The sequence below is a fragment of the Syzygium oleosum genome, unplaced genomic scaffold, assembly GCF_021117445.2.
Source record: "Syzygium oleosum isolate NSW1041296 unplaced genomic scaffold, Sole_v2.1 Sole_v2.07, whole genome shotgun sequence".
NCBI classification, from domain to species: domain Eukaryota; kingdom Viridiplantae; phylum Streptophyta; class Magnoliopsida; order Myrtales; family Myrtaceae; genus Syzygium; species Syzygium oleosum.
The window spans coordinates 7,477,583-7,492,179 of NW_026607491.1; the positions used below are offsets into that span (position 1 = coordinate 7,477,583).

The window sequence follows — 14,597 nt, forward strand, 5'->3', positions numbered from 1 at the left end:
CTTCTCGTGATTTTATTTTTGAAACACGATAACAAATTTTAAAATTATAAAGAATTTTTCTGTATGGCTTAGATGGAAAATTTAAACGATAATCCATTATTATGTAAAGATCTTTGGTCCCCCACCGGACTTAGGGTCGCGGGACCGAGGGAAGCGGCGGGCCCGGAGCGCACGTCGTTTCCTTCTTTATTTTCGGGGGCCTCGAATTAATTTTCCCGTACGAGGTCCGTGCGGCGGCGCGTGGAGGGGGGCGGCGCGTGGAGGGTGGGGGGCGCGATTTATATTTTTTATTTTTTATTTTTTGGGTTGGTATTGCGGGGATACTGTGACTGTAGGGATCAGATCGGCGTGCGCCTGACGTGGCACGAGCACGTGACGAATCGGGTCGCGGGGCCCGCGGTGATCGGGAGCTGAGCGCACGACGATCGCGTGACGTGGCGAGTGGGGTTTTCTTTCCGGATAAGATCTGAGTTGGAAGGTCGGATGACTTTTTCGACTTTCTTTTTTTCGTTTTTTTTTTATTTTTTTGGGGTTTTGGGGCTTTCGAGACGGCGGGCCAATCAATGACGGCCAGCTCAGCAGGGCATTTTTCGGTCCTTATTATGGGACAAAATAATTGGATACCATTAACTCGGGATTTTCTTGGCTTTTCAATTGTTGCTTTTTCTCGAAAATTTGGAGGATGTTTTCTTCGATGATAAAACAAAAGGCTTCCATATTTTCTTGTTTTTTGTTTTTTCCCCCGCCTTTGAATAAAGGAATATTCCGCTTGCTTAATTTAGGATGAGAGGATTTCTTTTTTTTCTTCTGCGCTTTGTTTGGAGAAAAACAATTTGATTTCGGTGTCGAGGAAACCGATATCGAAATAAAAGCCGGACCGCATTTGGGGGGGTTAAGAATGGACGAAACGGCAGGAGTTGCTGTTTTCGCCACATTAGAGAACGATCGTGCATTTTTTTTTTTTCAGGTACGTTTGAAGTGTTGTGTTAAGATAAAAGCCGGATTGCATTTGGGGGGGTTAAAGAATGTACCGGTAGCGGTCATTACTAGCTGCCAACACGACGAGAGTTAGGTGAGCCGACACGCGAACAAAAAAGTCACGAGATTTGACAAAATGGCAGAGGTTGTTGTTTTCGCCACGTCAAAGAACGATTGTGCATTTTTTTCAAGTATGTTTGAAGGGCCGTGTTAAAAGGTCATGCCTTATATATATATAGAGCCAAACGCTTCAAGAATATTTAAACACTCGGTGAATTTATGAACCGTTTGAGACCAATTAAATAGGTTCATATATACATTTTAATAAAATCGAAAATACTAAGTGAATAGTCATCTTAAGTCTGAAAAAGACAAGAAGGGAAAAATGCAGGGGGAATTGGTCATTCGGACCTAAACTTTTTGGTTTTATCAATACAGTCCTAAATTTTTACGCAAAATTCTAATTTAGTCACTTCGATCAATTTTTGGAAATCACTGACATGGCGGTAGGCCGCGTAAGACGTCCAGCGATGATCGGATCACCATGTCCAAAAATTGACCATGAGGATTACATATGGCATTTCGCCCAAATATTTATAACTAAATTGGTAAAATCAGTAAGTTAAAGATTTAATTGGCATTTGCACAATAAATTTATGACTAATTAGGCAATTTCCTCTTTTCATTTTTTCGAAAAATGTAAGGGAGTGGCTTCGAGAGAGCTCATGCAACGTTCCTCTTTTCTTTAAATCAACACATAAATGCAATCCAAGGGTTCATCCAATGCCTCTCGCGAGGTCTTGTCGCGACACGTGTCGAATAATAAATTGCGAAAAATAATAATATTACGTGCGGTCCATCTCTGAATCATGTAATCTTTCTGGCATTATAACCGGAATTCCGTCCAATAAATCAAATTTTAAATTGCACCCCGAAGTGGGGGAGTCGAGCAACGATATGTAAAAATTAAAGAAAGAAAGAAAGAAAGGAAGAGGAAATGATGCCAAATTATAATGACGGAAAATGTATGATGAAAGTGTAATTGTAGTACGAACAAAAGGAAGGACAGAGATGTGCATGAAAATTGTGCCAAAGCTTATCCTCTTTGGCTTTTCTGTCCTTATCCCCTCGCCTTTCCCCTTGTCAAACTCCACTGTTGTCATCGATTGAAAACGACAACAACGACGCAGGAAGGAGGAGCAGAAGGAAAATGTATAGAATTAAAAATAATACTAAATGTTAAGAAGAATTCCATTGTTGTTATTGGTAAAGAAAAAACTATTCGCGACCCCGTGATCAAAAAGTTATTCCAATGTGCCTCCCGGTGTTTGGTAGAACCATTGAATATGTGTGATGGGAGCGTTGTATCCGTTTGACCGTGATTGCTGAACGGACGGCGAAATCGACCGCCGCCACGGGACCCCTCCCCCCCCCCCCCCCCCCGCCCGGGAATCGCTCGGGCAAGGGGTCGGCGACGGGCGAGCTTCAACCAAGCCGCCATGTACAAGATCCGACGCAAGGCCGGGATCGCATTGAGGCCCCCCGAGCCGAGTTTTGGACCCGAGATGGGATTTTGACTTGAGAGAGAGAGAGAGAGAGAGAGAGTCTCGTCGGTGCCGGAAGAGATCGATGGTCGACCGAGTGTGGATGAGCGAGCCGCAGACCGAGCTTTGATGGCCGGAGAAGGGGCTGGCGGCGGGCAGTCCACGACGTCACCAACAAGGGTGGGTGGCTCAGAATTTAGTTGAGTTAGACTCACTTAATATAATCACGTAACCCATTTATGATCAATTTATAATCCATTTAAAACCCATTAAATTGTTAAGTAAATGACCCAACTTAAGCTTGTTTCTAAAACTAAAGACAATTCATTTATGACCAACTATTAAATATGGATTTTAGACCCATTTTGCCACCCATTTGGATTAGAGAATGAGAACTGGAGAAGAGGTAGAGAGGAGAGGAGAGATTTTTTTTTTCCCTTTTCGTTTATTAGCCGGACTCGTGCCGCGAATTCAACAATGCATCATATGATGACGGTACACGACACAACCACAGGACCCGGGAAGAGTATCCCTACACAACCAATACCCCGTAAATACGACTCGACCCGACACGGCACAACATCTAAGCATAATAAATTAGTAGTGCCGTGTAGTTTACACCTTCCAAAGTTCTTTATATAATCACGAATGGCGAGCCTTTTCACGGAGCACTACTAATAAAAAGGGGCTCGAACTTTCCCCGGTTTCATCTACCTTTTCAAGGTTTGATTCTGCGCCCGCAGTTTTCGTCCCGCCAATGAAAGTGAGAGCTTGCTAATGATCCCAAGAGAAAAAATGCGATAACATCGGCGTGCGTATCTCGACAGCGAAAACATATGAAACACGAAAGATTCTTTGTGCACGCCGGTTATCAATCATTGGATTAGGTGAATCTCGAGTAGAAACCACCCGGATCCAAAGATTCGAGTGCAGCGATCGGCCGTAATGGATCCGACGCACCTAATAATGCCTCCAAACACAGGGCGGACTCCTTTCACATATCAAGGGCAGGTATCAGACGAGGCCATACAAAGCACTGTGCCAAGGCATAAAATTCACTTCTCTTTTCCTACTCCTTTCATCAGTCTGAACATACACTGCCTGGATTCTATGGACACGGCATCTTGGATGCCTCGCAGCATATACACGTTACGATAAGTTAACTAGCAAATGTACACGAGAACTCACTCTACGAATAGATGATGCAAGGACGGACGTCTGCAGTTCAAGAAGTAGCCGCAGCCACCGACGGTTCAAGGAGGCCACCACATAGAGGAAATGGACCGAATAGGATTCAAAAGGAGGCTGAACTGCTTCTGCGAAGCTGATATCTCGGTTCCGGCGACGCTTCGTTTTGAAACTTAGTCTCGAATTCCTACAGGGAAGAACAACAGCCAGTGTAACAAAATCACCAATGCTTCCTTATTTTTTGTTTTTTACCGTCATGCGAAAGGGTAAAATTGTAAAAGAAAATCAAGAATAGATCATATATACTTGGAAGAATGGCAAAACCAAGGACGTGTGTTGCGACGTTCCGCAAAACCAATCAATCATTCATTGTCGCAATAATTCGACTCTTAAGCATGTTTACTAGATAATATATATTCCGGTTAAAACAGTCAGGTCATGTTGATGTATGCTCAACGCTATCAACAAAAAGTCTGTGCAGCTGCAGACTAGATGAAAATCATGTTGAAAGAACAAAATCACATATTTCACATATCTTCGGTCCCCCCCCCCCTAGTGCACAGTGCAAAACCCCACATTCCTGGAATTGTGTTTCAAGTGACAGGATCAAGACTGGTTGCATCTAGATTAAACACAGAACAGGAATGAAAAACCTTCTCTGCTAGGATTTTCTGGGTGTTCCCGTATTCATCGCGATCAGAAAACACCAATTGCATGAAGTAACTAAGTTGTAGGATGAAGACCTAAGCATCTCCACACTCATACATTGAGATTGGTAGGCATAGTATACACCATTAAATTCCGTAGATTAATAAGGCCAAAATTACAAAGAGGACATAAAATGATTTGATATCCTCCCATCAGGAAGGTAGATGATATATTTTGATGCCATTCCGCAATGGTTACAAGCTGCTACACAAGTGCCCATCAACCTAAACTGACTGACAAATCTTTCTTCAGCACACAAACTTTTTTTCTTTGGCCAAACTTTAAGACACTAAATTTCACAGCCACTGAAATAGTGCACGCTCCTCTGAGCAAATGGAAGATGGCCAGAACAATAGAAAAGGAAAGGGGCAATAACAGATATGGTAGCAAATGGACGCTAGGCAGAACAATAGAAAAAAAAGGGGCAATTACAGATATGGAAAATCCTATTTTATATAGAAAAAGCATCTAAGCGTAACTGAGATCGGTGGCTGCAACATTTCAAAAGTGAAAGCATATTATCAAGACAATCACTGAAAAACGGTAATTTATTTATAATATTCACACCACATAGCCATGCTAAATAACAGATGCTGTTATCCCCTAAAAGACTGTCTTAGTCCTCTACGTCACAAATCTCGATTCAGGCGCCCCACTGGTGAGAGAATTACTGACTCATAATTCATCCTCATTTTCATTGCATGAAGTATCTCAAACATTAATACCTTGTCAAAATTAAATGGTTCTTTTACTAAAATTGTTTAATTCTTCCAAAGTTGATTCTTATATAGTCTAATTGAGGCACAAACCAGTAACCACAGCCAATATTGTGATTCGTGGCCCATTTGCAAAGTCTATAAATAAACAGCATCAACTTATACTAAGTTTTTATGGACGTATAAAATCATAGATAATGTCCAAAAACCGAAGCAACTCTTGTGACATCAAACAGCCCACCTAAGCAATACCAAAACTAACATGTCTCCGTATAGAAACGCCCATCAATTTGATAACAAATTGGATTTCATCCGTGTTCTCACGTGATAGACAAGGTACTCTTGCCAGTGGATTTTATCATTATAGAAGTACAAGAAAACCATACACAGTGATTAAGGTTACAACATATCTTGAAAGTCTCATCATTTTAGTCCCTGAAAGAGAGTCATTAGTCATATAGTAGTCATAGCACCAACACCTAGTGTCCAGTCGACTAAGTCTTATGCAAGAAGGAGATCAACAACTGATAGGAAAGGCCACAACAAAATAGGTTTTAGGATAAAGGGAGAATCCATAGATCCGTGGAACAAGTTCTTAGTTCCCATGACAAACACTATAATCATTGTGGCATGCCTGAAGTTTTTAAAAGTCGCTAATCACTCGTACACAGACACGTGGATAAGATTCCCAGAAACAGGACACCCCAATCATAAAAATTAGTAAGATGGAACTAAACTCTGCCTCACATAGTTTGGCCCTTATTATGCAGAAGCATTTGCCTGAGTGTGAAATCTATCAATCACAGATAATATAGCCATGTCAGAGGGTCCAATTACCATTATTATTCTTACCAAGTACATTAATCAGAAATGAGAGTACTTGGAATTTAATGCAAATTGAACAACATACAAATATCTTATAAAATTGATAGCTTAAGGGGTTGTCAGTGTTGGTTGTGGCTTCTAGCTTTTTGCTGTAGCTTTAACTTTTACAGTTTATAATCAAGCCTCTATTCGCTATTGAACACTTCAACCCTTAAAAACTCTTTGGCTGGAAAATCAAAAAGCTTTTAGGCTCCGTTCGTTTGGCGGAAAATATTCTCCTTTTGGAAAATATTTTCCCGGAAGTTATTTTCCTGAAAAATGTTTTCCTGGAACACAATTTTCTGGTGTTCGGCTAAAATCTGAAAAAGTTTCGGAAAATATTTTCTGGTGTTCGGCGACCGCCGATCCGGCGGCGTCCGGCGACCGGCGGCGGCGATCGGCAACTGGCGGCGGTCGGCGGCGATGGGCGGCGATGGGCGGCGGCGACGGGCGGCAGCGGCAACCGGCGGCCACGACCGGCGGCCGACGTCGGTGACCGGCGATCAACTTCCTCTCCCACGGAAAATATTTTCCCTCCCATGGGCAATTTTGCCTTCACTTTGGGGGAAAATGATTTCCTCTTTGTGAAAAGAGGAAATCATTTTAAAGAGGAAATCATTTTCCTCAAAACAATGAAGGATTTGGGGGTGGGGAAGGAAAATATTTTCCCACGGAAAACATTTTCCGCCCCCGAACACCGGAAAATGCGGAAAATGTTTTCCGGGAAAATATTTTTCCGGAAACGAACGGAGCCAAGCGGTCCTCATTAGATGAATAGTCTACTTAAAGAACTGTTCCTACGAGAACTGCTTCGTCTATGCACAACCTAGTCTTACCTTGTCTTGCAGAAACAAGTAGTCGGACAGTGCATAACTTCTTTCTACAAGAGCGTACTAGCCCTCACGGACCAAGTATTAAGATCAGATTTACCTTCTCATTCTTTAGCTTTATGTTCTCCTCTTCTAGATGTGAAACCTTGTTCACCAGCTCATTTTGGTAAGCCTGCAGTTTAACATGTAAGGTAGTCAGAAGAATGATAGAGGTCAGAATCACGTCTTAACAAACAAATCCTCAAGATTGCAAAAGAAACAAAGGGCCAACCTGCTTTCTAGCTCGTGAACGTGCAGCCGACTCTCTGTTCTTGATCTTTCTCCTCAACCTCCTTTCAAGTGTCCTTTCATATGCAACTGGGTCACCCCTTTTCCGCCTAGGCACCGACGTATCCGATAGCAGGCCCGTTGAAGGAGCCGGAGACAAACCGAGCGGCGGGGTAACACTCTGAGGAGTTGCTGGCTCCGAGAGGTTTAGATCCATTGAAGGACCCAAATAAGCATCGGCAAAAAGCCCGGCTTGCACCAAGAAATCCTCTAGAGTCATCTCGCCGAGGTTCTGGTCCCCACCCTGACCCCTCACCTCCGACCCGCTCCTCTTCTTCTGCCCCTGCTGGATCTCCTTCCACACCTCCTCGACCGTCTTCCCGCTGAGCACCCTGGGCAGCGTCGAGCTGGCCTGGCGCTGCAGCGACAATGACGACGGGGATGCGCCACTCCCGACGCGATTCATCCCTGCACACCGACTATCTTCAGCAGTCCATACATTTTTAAGAAGCTCATCGAGGTTCATGCTACCTAGAGGTTTCTTCCCCGGATCCCCCAGTTGGGTCACAACTTCTTCGAGAGTGAGGTTATACCACGAGCCTTGCCTGTTCAGTGATGGTGATGAGGGTTGCAATTGAAAATGGGTCTCTTGGCCGTTACTTTGTAACCCCATTGTTTGAATCCCCATTAAAAACGAAAGCAAGGGTCTTTCTCTCTTCAACCCAATGACCTATCACTGTACAAGGTAGCGAGCTTACAGAACTGCCTGCTGCAATAACCAAAAATCCGAAAAACACCCTTTTCTTCTCCCTCGTCTGTCTCATCGATTCAGTTTACAACAATGATCAAATCGTCTCCTCGATTCAGTCCCTCACTTGCCCACTCTCGAACTCCCAAATTCAAACCCCCCCCCCCAAGAAAAGAAAAATCTCATCTTCACTCAAACCCATGACTTCGTTTCTCCCGCTCTCAGCTTATATACGGAGGAAACACAAGCACTGTGATCAAGCAAAAGCAAAAGCAAAGCGACGCAAACCCACGTTCCTCGGTCAACGCGGGCTACTACAAACTGGCTACAGAAATGGTCCAAAACAGAGCCAAAAAGAACAAAGAAAACGATGGTGGACTGATAATCCGAAGAGGGAAGAGAAAGAGCCAGGAGCAGAAATCTACCTGGAGGACGAAGGATCTGACAATTCTCGAATCTAGACTCCAATTCGAGCTCCGTCGTGGCCAGGGGATGGATCCACGCACCGTGTGTGTTCCTAGTGAGAAGCGATTAATCGGATGCCGTTTCTCTCTCTCTCTGCTCTCTCTCTTCATCTTTTAATTTTGTATTTTTTGGGTTGCTTGATATGGTTATGTCACGCGAGGCGCGCGTGATGTGGTTCGGCCCATTGAGATTTCTCTCTCTTTTTTTTTCGTCTTTTCTTTTTTGTTTTTACTCCTCACGTTTGACTCTTTGTTTTTTCTCCAACAATAATCTCAATTAACTAAGACAATAATTCTATTGAGGTTGTAATTCACTTAGACCCACTAGCTTGGCGTAGTTCCTCGTAGTTCTTGTTCTTGAGCTCGATCGAGACACTGATAAATCGGAAAGTCTGGTGTCGATTTCGATTTTCTTTATAACACGTGACAGACTTGAGGTTAGATCCCTCGGGAGCTAAAAGGTGGGCGAGCTTTCTGGGTGCGCGCGCGTATGCACGCGTTCTCAGATTTCAAGGGGCGTTTGGAATAAATGCGAGGCGGTAGTTACCGTTATAACTTGCATGAGACTAGAGTAACGCGCCCAATCTTTGCGACATCATGCCGGTTCTTTCGAACAGCTCGCCGGAAAAAGCATTGGACCCCCTGACGACGTCGAGTCGCGGCTTGGTAGAGGCACGATCAAGCGAGATGCCGTTGCTGACGATGCCCCTTTTTGCGAGTGATTAAAATATCATTAAGTTCTCTGTAGAAAAAGCTATTGGGCCTAAGCGGGCCTGGATGGATCGGCAGTGTATAAAAGCCCAATACCCAGAAGCTCCGGCCCAGTCATAACCAACAAGAAGGGTCGGTGTGATTCTCGTCGACGTGACCGAAGCTCTCTCCTTCCCAATCATTTGCTGAATTCAATCCCGATTCCGCCATCGCCAAACCCTAGCTAAGCTCCACCGGAAAGCCAAACCCCAAAGCCACCACCACCACCGCCACCGCCCTCCCCGCCATGGCCAAGAAGCGAAAGCTCCGATCCTCCGACCCGGCCCCGGCCAAACCCGCGGAGCCTCAGGACCAGCAAGAGCCCTCTCAGGCCGGGCAGCCCGAGCCGGTCCCCGAGGAGGCGGCGAAGCAAGAGCCGGAGAGCATGGCCGTGGACGACTCTGCGCAGAAGAATCCGGCGGCGTCGGAAGTCGAGCCGCAGATCGGGGAGCCGAAGGCGGAGAAGGTGGAAGGGAGGCCGGAAGCTGAGGAAGAAGAGCGGGAGCGGGAGCAGGAGCAGGAGGAGCGGACCGATTTAAATGCACCGGGCGGGGGCGGCGGCGGCGGCGGCGGCGCGTCGGAGCCGGCAGCATCGCAGGCGAATGGAGCTTCGGAGGAGAATAATGAAGAGGAAGAAGACGGAGACGAGATGGACGACGAGCCCGTGGAGAAGCTTCTGGAGCCGTTCACGAAGGAGCAGCTGACTATGGTTCTCAAGCAGGCCGTGGCTAAGTACCCCGACTTGATCGAGAGCGTGAGAGGCGTGGCGGACGCGGATCCTGCTCACAGGAAGATCTTCGTGCACGGCCTCGGCTGGGACGCCACTGCCGAATCCCTAATTTCGGTCTTCGGGAAGTACGGGGAGATCGAGGACTGCAAGGCGGTCACGGACAGGGTCTCCGGGAAGTCGAAGGGCTATGCGTTCATCCTGTTCAAGCATCGGAGCGGGGCGCGGAAGGCTCTCAAGCAGCCGCAGAAGAAGATCGGCAACCGCGTCACCTCATGCCAGCTGGCGTCCACGGGCCCAGTCCCAGCCCCGCCTCCTAGCACGCCTCCTGTTTCGGAGTACACCCTGAGAAAGATCTTCGTGAGCAATGTGTCGGCAGACGTTGATCCTGAGAAGCTGTTGGAGTTCTTTAAGCAGTTTGGGGAGGTTGAGGATGGTCCTCTGGGGCTCGATAAACAGACTGGTAAGCCGAAAGGTTTCGCCTTGTTTGTTTACAAGTCCGTTGAGAGTGCTAAGAAGGCTTTGGAGGAGCCGTACAAGACCTTCGAAGGGATTACTTTGCACTGCCAAAAGGCAATTGATGGGCCAAAACCAGGTAAAAACTTCGGCGGGCATCAACAGCATCACCAATACCACCAACCGCAGTATTCCCATCCCAGGAAAGACAAAAATAAGTATGCAGCTGGTGGTGGGTCGGCTCCAGGACATTTGATGGCGCCTCCGGGACCAGCTGTCGCGTTTAATCCTGGGCCAGCGCAGGCGTTCAATCCAGCACTTGGACAGGCCTTGACTGCTATTCTTGCCACCCAAGGAGCTGGGTTGGGAATTGGTAATTTGCTGGGAGGTATAGGAGCACCTCCGATGAACCAAGGTGGGATGCCGGGAGGATATGCTAGCCAACCTGCCGGAAGCTATGGGATGCAACCTGGGATGCAAGGTGTTTACCAGAATCCACAGATGGGTCAGGGGACTTCTGGTAGGCCTCCGCAGAGCGGCGGACCCCCATACATGGGACACTAGGTGAGTAAGATCTTACATTTGCTGCTACTTGTGGAGTATTTTGATCTCATTTCATTTTCCTCACTTCCATCATTCCCATTTAAAATGTAATCTGATCTTTCGGGTGGCCTGCCATCATTGTCCAATACACTTGCTAAGCATGTCCAAAGTGTTGCGTCGGTGCAAAAGAAAGGCCACTTTGTTTTACCTTCAATTTGAAATGACAGGATCAATGATCAAAAGATGGTATAGTCAATTGATTGGCCAGATAAATAATCAAAGGAGCTGACCACATTAGTCGGCCATGTTGAAGTTTTTGTTCCCTTATATTTTGTGTTTCAAACTCTCATCAATCCATTTTTAGTCCCAAAGCACATAGATTTCATCTAACAAGTTGAGTAGTGAGATTTTTTGTAAAATTTGTGTTGATGCATGTATCGGTCTGCATCATTTCATGGATTAGAACAGTCTATTGTATCTTGCTAAGCATGTCCAAAGTGTTGCGTCGGTGCAAAAGAAAGGCCGCTTTATTTTACCTTCAATTTGAAATGACAGGATCAATGATCAAAAGATGGTATAGTCAATTGATTGGCCAGATAAATAATCAAAGGAGCTGACCACATTAGTCGGCCATGTTGAAGTTTTTGTTCCCTTATATTTTGTGTTTCAAACTCTCATCAATCCATTTTTAGTCCCAAAGCACATAGATTTCATCTAACAAGTTGAGTAGTGAGATTTTTTGTAAAATTTGTGTTGATGCATGTATCGGTCTGCATCATTTCATGGATTAGAACAGTCTATTGTATCTTGCTAAGTTTGGTGTTCGTATGCTTTATGATGTGGGTTGGTTGATATTGACCAGACAATCTAACACACTAAGCCTTGGTAGTAAGAAACATTTATTACAATGAGTTCAATACGTTCTTTACGCATTTTTTTGTTTGGGTTCCTGCTGGGTGTCTAGAAGTCTTAAAACGAACATTGGCTATGGTACCATGCTGAAAGTGATAGACTTTTTCAAGTCCAACATGAGTGGTTTGATTATGTTCAGAAAGGCCTTCAGTTACAAAATGACCTGTCTAGACTAAGAATATCATATGAATTGTGAAAACTCCTTATCTTACAATGTATAAGCCTTGTGTTCCATGTCTCATGCGAAACAAACTCTATTTGATTTACATGTAAAAGTACCTAATAATCTCAACTGGATATTGCTTTGGTGTTCTGTAATTCAACATTATGCTTGGAGCTGCTTTCATAGATGTCTCACTTGTCAATACATTCTTGTTCTTGATATTATGTTTGGATTATTATGAACAGGTATATTTGCCGCTGCACTCTTGTTTTGCTTGTTAATGCTTGTATAGTAAATGCAGGTGATGACATCGACAGATTTAAAGATAGCGTAGCGTTGTTGTTTGTTCAAACTTAATATGGTTTGACTTGTCGTGCTCTTGTCCTTTTTTGAAATCTGTTTGTGCTCCTCTTTTTTGCATACGCTCTTAGATGGTCTGCTAATAAATGAGATTAAGATGCTTTCATCCTTTTGAGTTGCTAAAGGTATGGTACTTGATCCAAACTTGTTTAGTCATTTATAATTAGTATATTCATGCTTTGTATGTTCATTGTGCAGATTCCTTCATAGATGCATCAGTCATTTAGTTTTGGACTCTGGTGAATCTTCTGAAGTTCCAGGATCTCTTGCAAAGTATCTTTAAATCTGATTAGGAACTATTTGTCTTCTATAGAGATCCCTAGACCTGAATCTCAAACTTGTATCTTAATTGCTATTCCAGTACTTTTCCCCTTCACTTGTTTTTAAAAACTTTATAGTTCTTCATTTCCATTTTCTTGTTACGTTGAAAGTGTTGGGGAACAGGTAGAGTTTTCAAGCAGAGAACATTTCTTTAACTAAAAATTCACCATCATGCATGAGGCTCTATTATATTATCCTTTGCCGAAAATATTTAATGCGCTGAATGGCAAAAGAGTTTTTTGTGAACCTCAGTTGTTTAAATAGTTGTTCTGTTCTTTGATGGCCGATTAAACAAGTTTTTGCGGTCTTGTTTTGCCCTTTTGCGTATTTTGTTAGAATGAAAATTCTATACCAGCTTGATGGGGCTCCTCTTAGCAACCATAGTGATGCTATGCTTCTGGAAGCAGATCTATGTCAGGTGAGGATATATCTTTCATAATTCTTAAAGCAGCTCGAGTGCTTTGCACCATGGAAGGGAAAAAAAAAGGGGAAAACCTCATTCACTCCTGTTTTCTAATAGTTCAATGCGTGGCTTCTCTTCTCCATGATAGGAACTTTCTGCTGGTAATTTATCCTTTGTGACCTCTTGCTACCTTGATCTCATTGCATCTAATTCAAAGGACACCTACTTAAACTTTTTGGGATTTTTTTATTAAACCGTCGACTCTATTGGTCTGGCAACCATTGCAAACTTTTATAGCATGATGTACAATGAAAAAGTTTTTCCCCTCGAGTTGCTTGGCGACATTCCATTCCGATTGTCCAAGGACACCCCTAAGATCCTTTTCTCCCTTCACCTCAACATCATCTTAGATTTTGGTTTGTGGTCTCTGGAGTTCTGCTATGAACGTGTAGAAGTTTCTTGGGGCTTTATCTGTGATTCCTCTCAGGGTTATATATACTGTGGATGCTGCAGTTGATATGAGTTTTTTTATATGGTTGTTGCAAAGTGTGGAAGCTTGGCAAGATTTGATGTTTCCATGGACTATATGTAGCTCTCCAAATCTGCATCTCTGTTGCTCTGCACGACCTATGTTAAGTTGTCTGAAGTAAGGAGAAGACAGGCGATGCAGTCGGTCAATTTGATTCGACTTCGAGGACATGAATGGAGGATGCGTAAGTTGCTATATTCTAAACCCTATCTGGCCAAGTGCTGTCAGGTTTTTATAGTGTCGAGATTGGAGCTCCTTTTATCACTGTGTCTGTTAGGATGAGGGGGGTCACTGGTGCGAGATCTTCACCTGCCTAAAGAACTGAACTAGGAAAGTAGCAGTGGCGCTGACTGCTTCACGAAATAGAATCTGTCTGGTTCATTGTCTTTGATTTGAATAAGATAGGATAGATTCTGTATGTCCTGTGAGCAAACCTACATTGTCTAAACAACTTCGATGAGTGCTAATCTGATATCTCAGTTCGGAGTCTTGTCCTCTTTTGGTTAGTCAGTCCCGTACCTTGGAGTGATGTGGCGGGTTGAGAACTTGTGCTTGGTTTTATTTTACTTGGTGATAGCCCTACCAATCTGTTTGATGTTGATATTTGCCGTTGCCTCCCAGCCTCCTTCCTTAAACCAACTGTTGAAATCGGGATATTAGTTCTCCAAATCAAGGGGTTTTTCTTCATTGAATTCATATTCTTTCCCACTGTGAAAGTTTTTTCGGCTGGGGGGCCAGCAACAGAGAACGAACACAAGCTTCATCCTGGTCTATAAGATTATATTTACGCAACCTGGTTCTGGCAAAATATGTTGGGAAGTTCTATACTTTGTTGCAAAATGTGTTTGAATTCGATACTTTGCTTGGATGGTCGCAATTGCGTGATGCACGTAAAGGAGGGATTGTGATGTCAGATCAAGGTTATGATTGTATCTCGTATGCGACCCTCTCTCCGACAGCATTAGCAAGCCAGTTTAATCATATCAAGGGTCTGTTTGTTTGAACTTTAATAAAATGAGAAGGTACTTTTATATTTGCACTTTCTTAAGAAGAGTTAATGGGTATTCAAAATTTTCAAAAAAAAAGAAAGCTACAAATGCGCTTTCACGACTTCAAATATTTCGAA

At 44.0% G+C, this 14,597-nt stretch overlaps 2 protein-coding genes and 1 long non-coding RNA gene across 4 annotated transcripts; 1 reads left to right on the forward strand and 2 right to left on the reverse strand.

Annotated features, from left to right (window-relative positions):
• Positions 1–3,567: 3,567 nt before the first annotated feature.
• LOC115669395 (ABSCISIC ACID-INSENSITIVE 5-like protein 2) lies at positions 3,568–8,419 on the reverse strand. Of its 2 annotated transcripts, none has more exons than XM_056313213.1 (4): positions 8,269–8,419; positions 7,100–7,831; positions 6,929–7,000; positions 3,568–3,897 (listed from the first exon to the last, which is right to left on the reverse strand). In XM_056313213.1, exons 2-4 carry the CDS (start codon positions 7,781–7,783, stop codon positions 3,817–3,819), a joined length of 837 nt encoding a protein of 278 aa, XP_056169188.1. In that variant the 5' UTR covers positions 7,784–7,831; positions 8,269–8,419; the 3' UTR covers positions 3,568–3,816. The 2 variants fall into 2 exon arrangements, with proteins under 2 accessions (XP_056169188.1, XP_056169189.1); XM_056313214.1 differs by lacking the exon at positions 3,568–3,897 and adding an exon at positions 4,501–5,927 and having other exon boundaries at positions 7,100–7,563.
• On the reverse strand, positions 5,968–6,922 carry LOC130138620 (uncharacterized). Its single transcript, XR_008816968.1, has 2 exons — positions 6,747–6,922; positions 5,968–6,201 (listed from the first exon to the last, which is right to left on the reverse strand). It is a non-coding gene; the product is annotated as an uncharacterized LOC130138620 (long non-coding RNA).
• A 736-nt stretch (positions 8,420–9,155) lies between the features above and the next one.
• Positions 9,156–12,711, forward strand: LOC115678418 (UBP1-associated protein 2B-like). Its single transcript, XM_030601819.2, has 2 exons — positions 9,156–10,804; positions 12,417–12,711. The coding sequence occupies exon 1, from the start codon at positions 9,305–9,307 to the stop codon at positions 10,802–10,804; it is 1,500 nt and encodes a 499-aa protein (XP_030457679.1). The 5' UTR covers positions 9,156–9,304; the 3' UTR covers positions 12,417–12,711.
• The last annotated feature ends 1,886 nt before the right edge of the window (positions 12,712–14,597 follow it).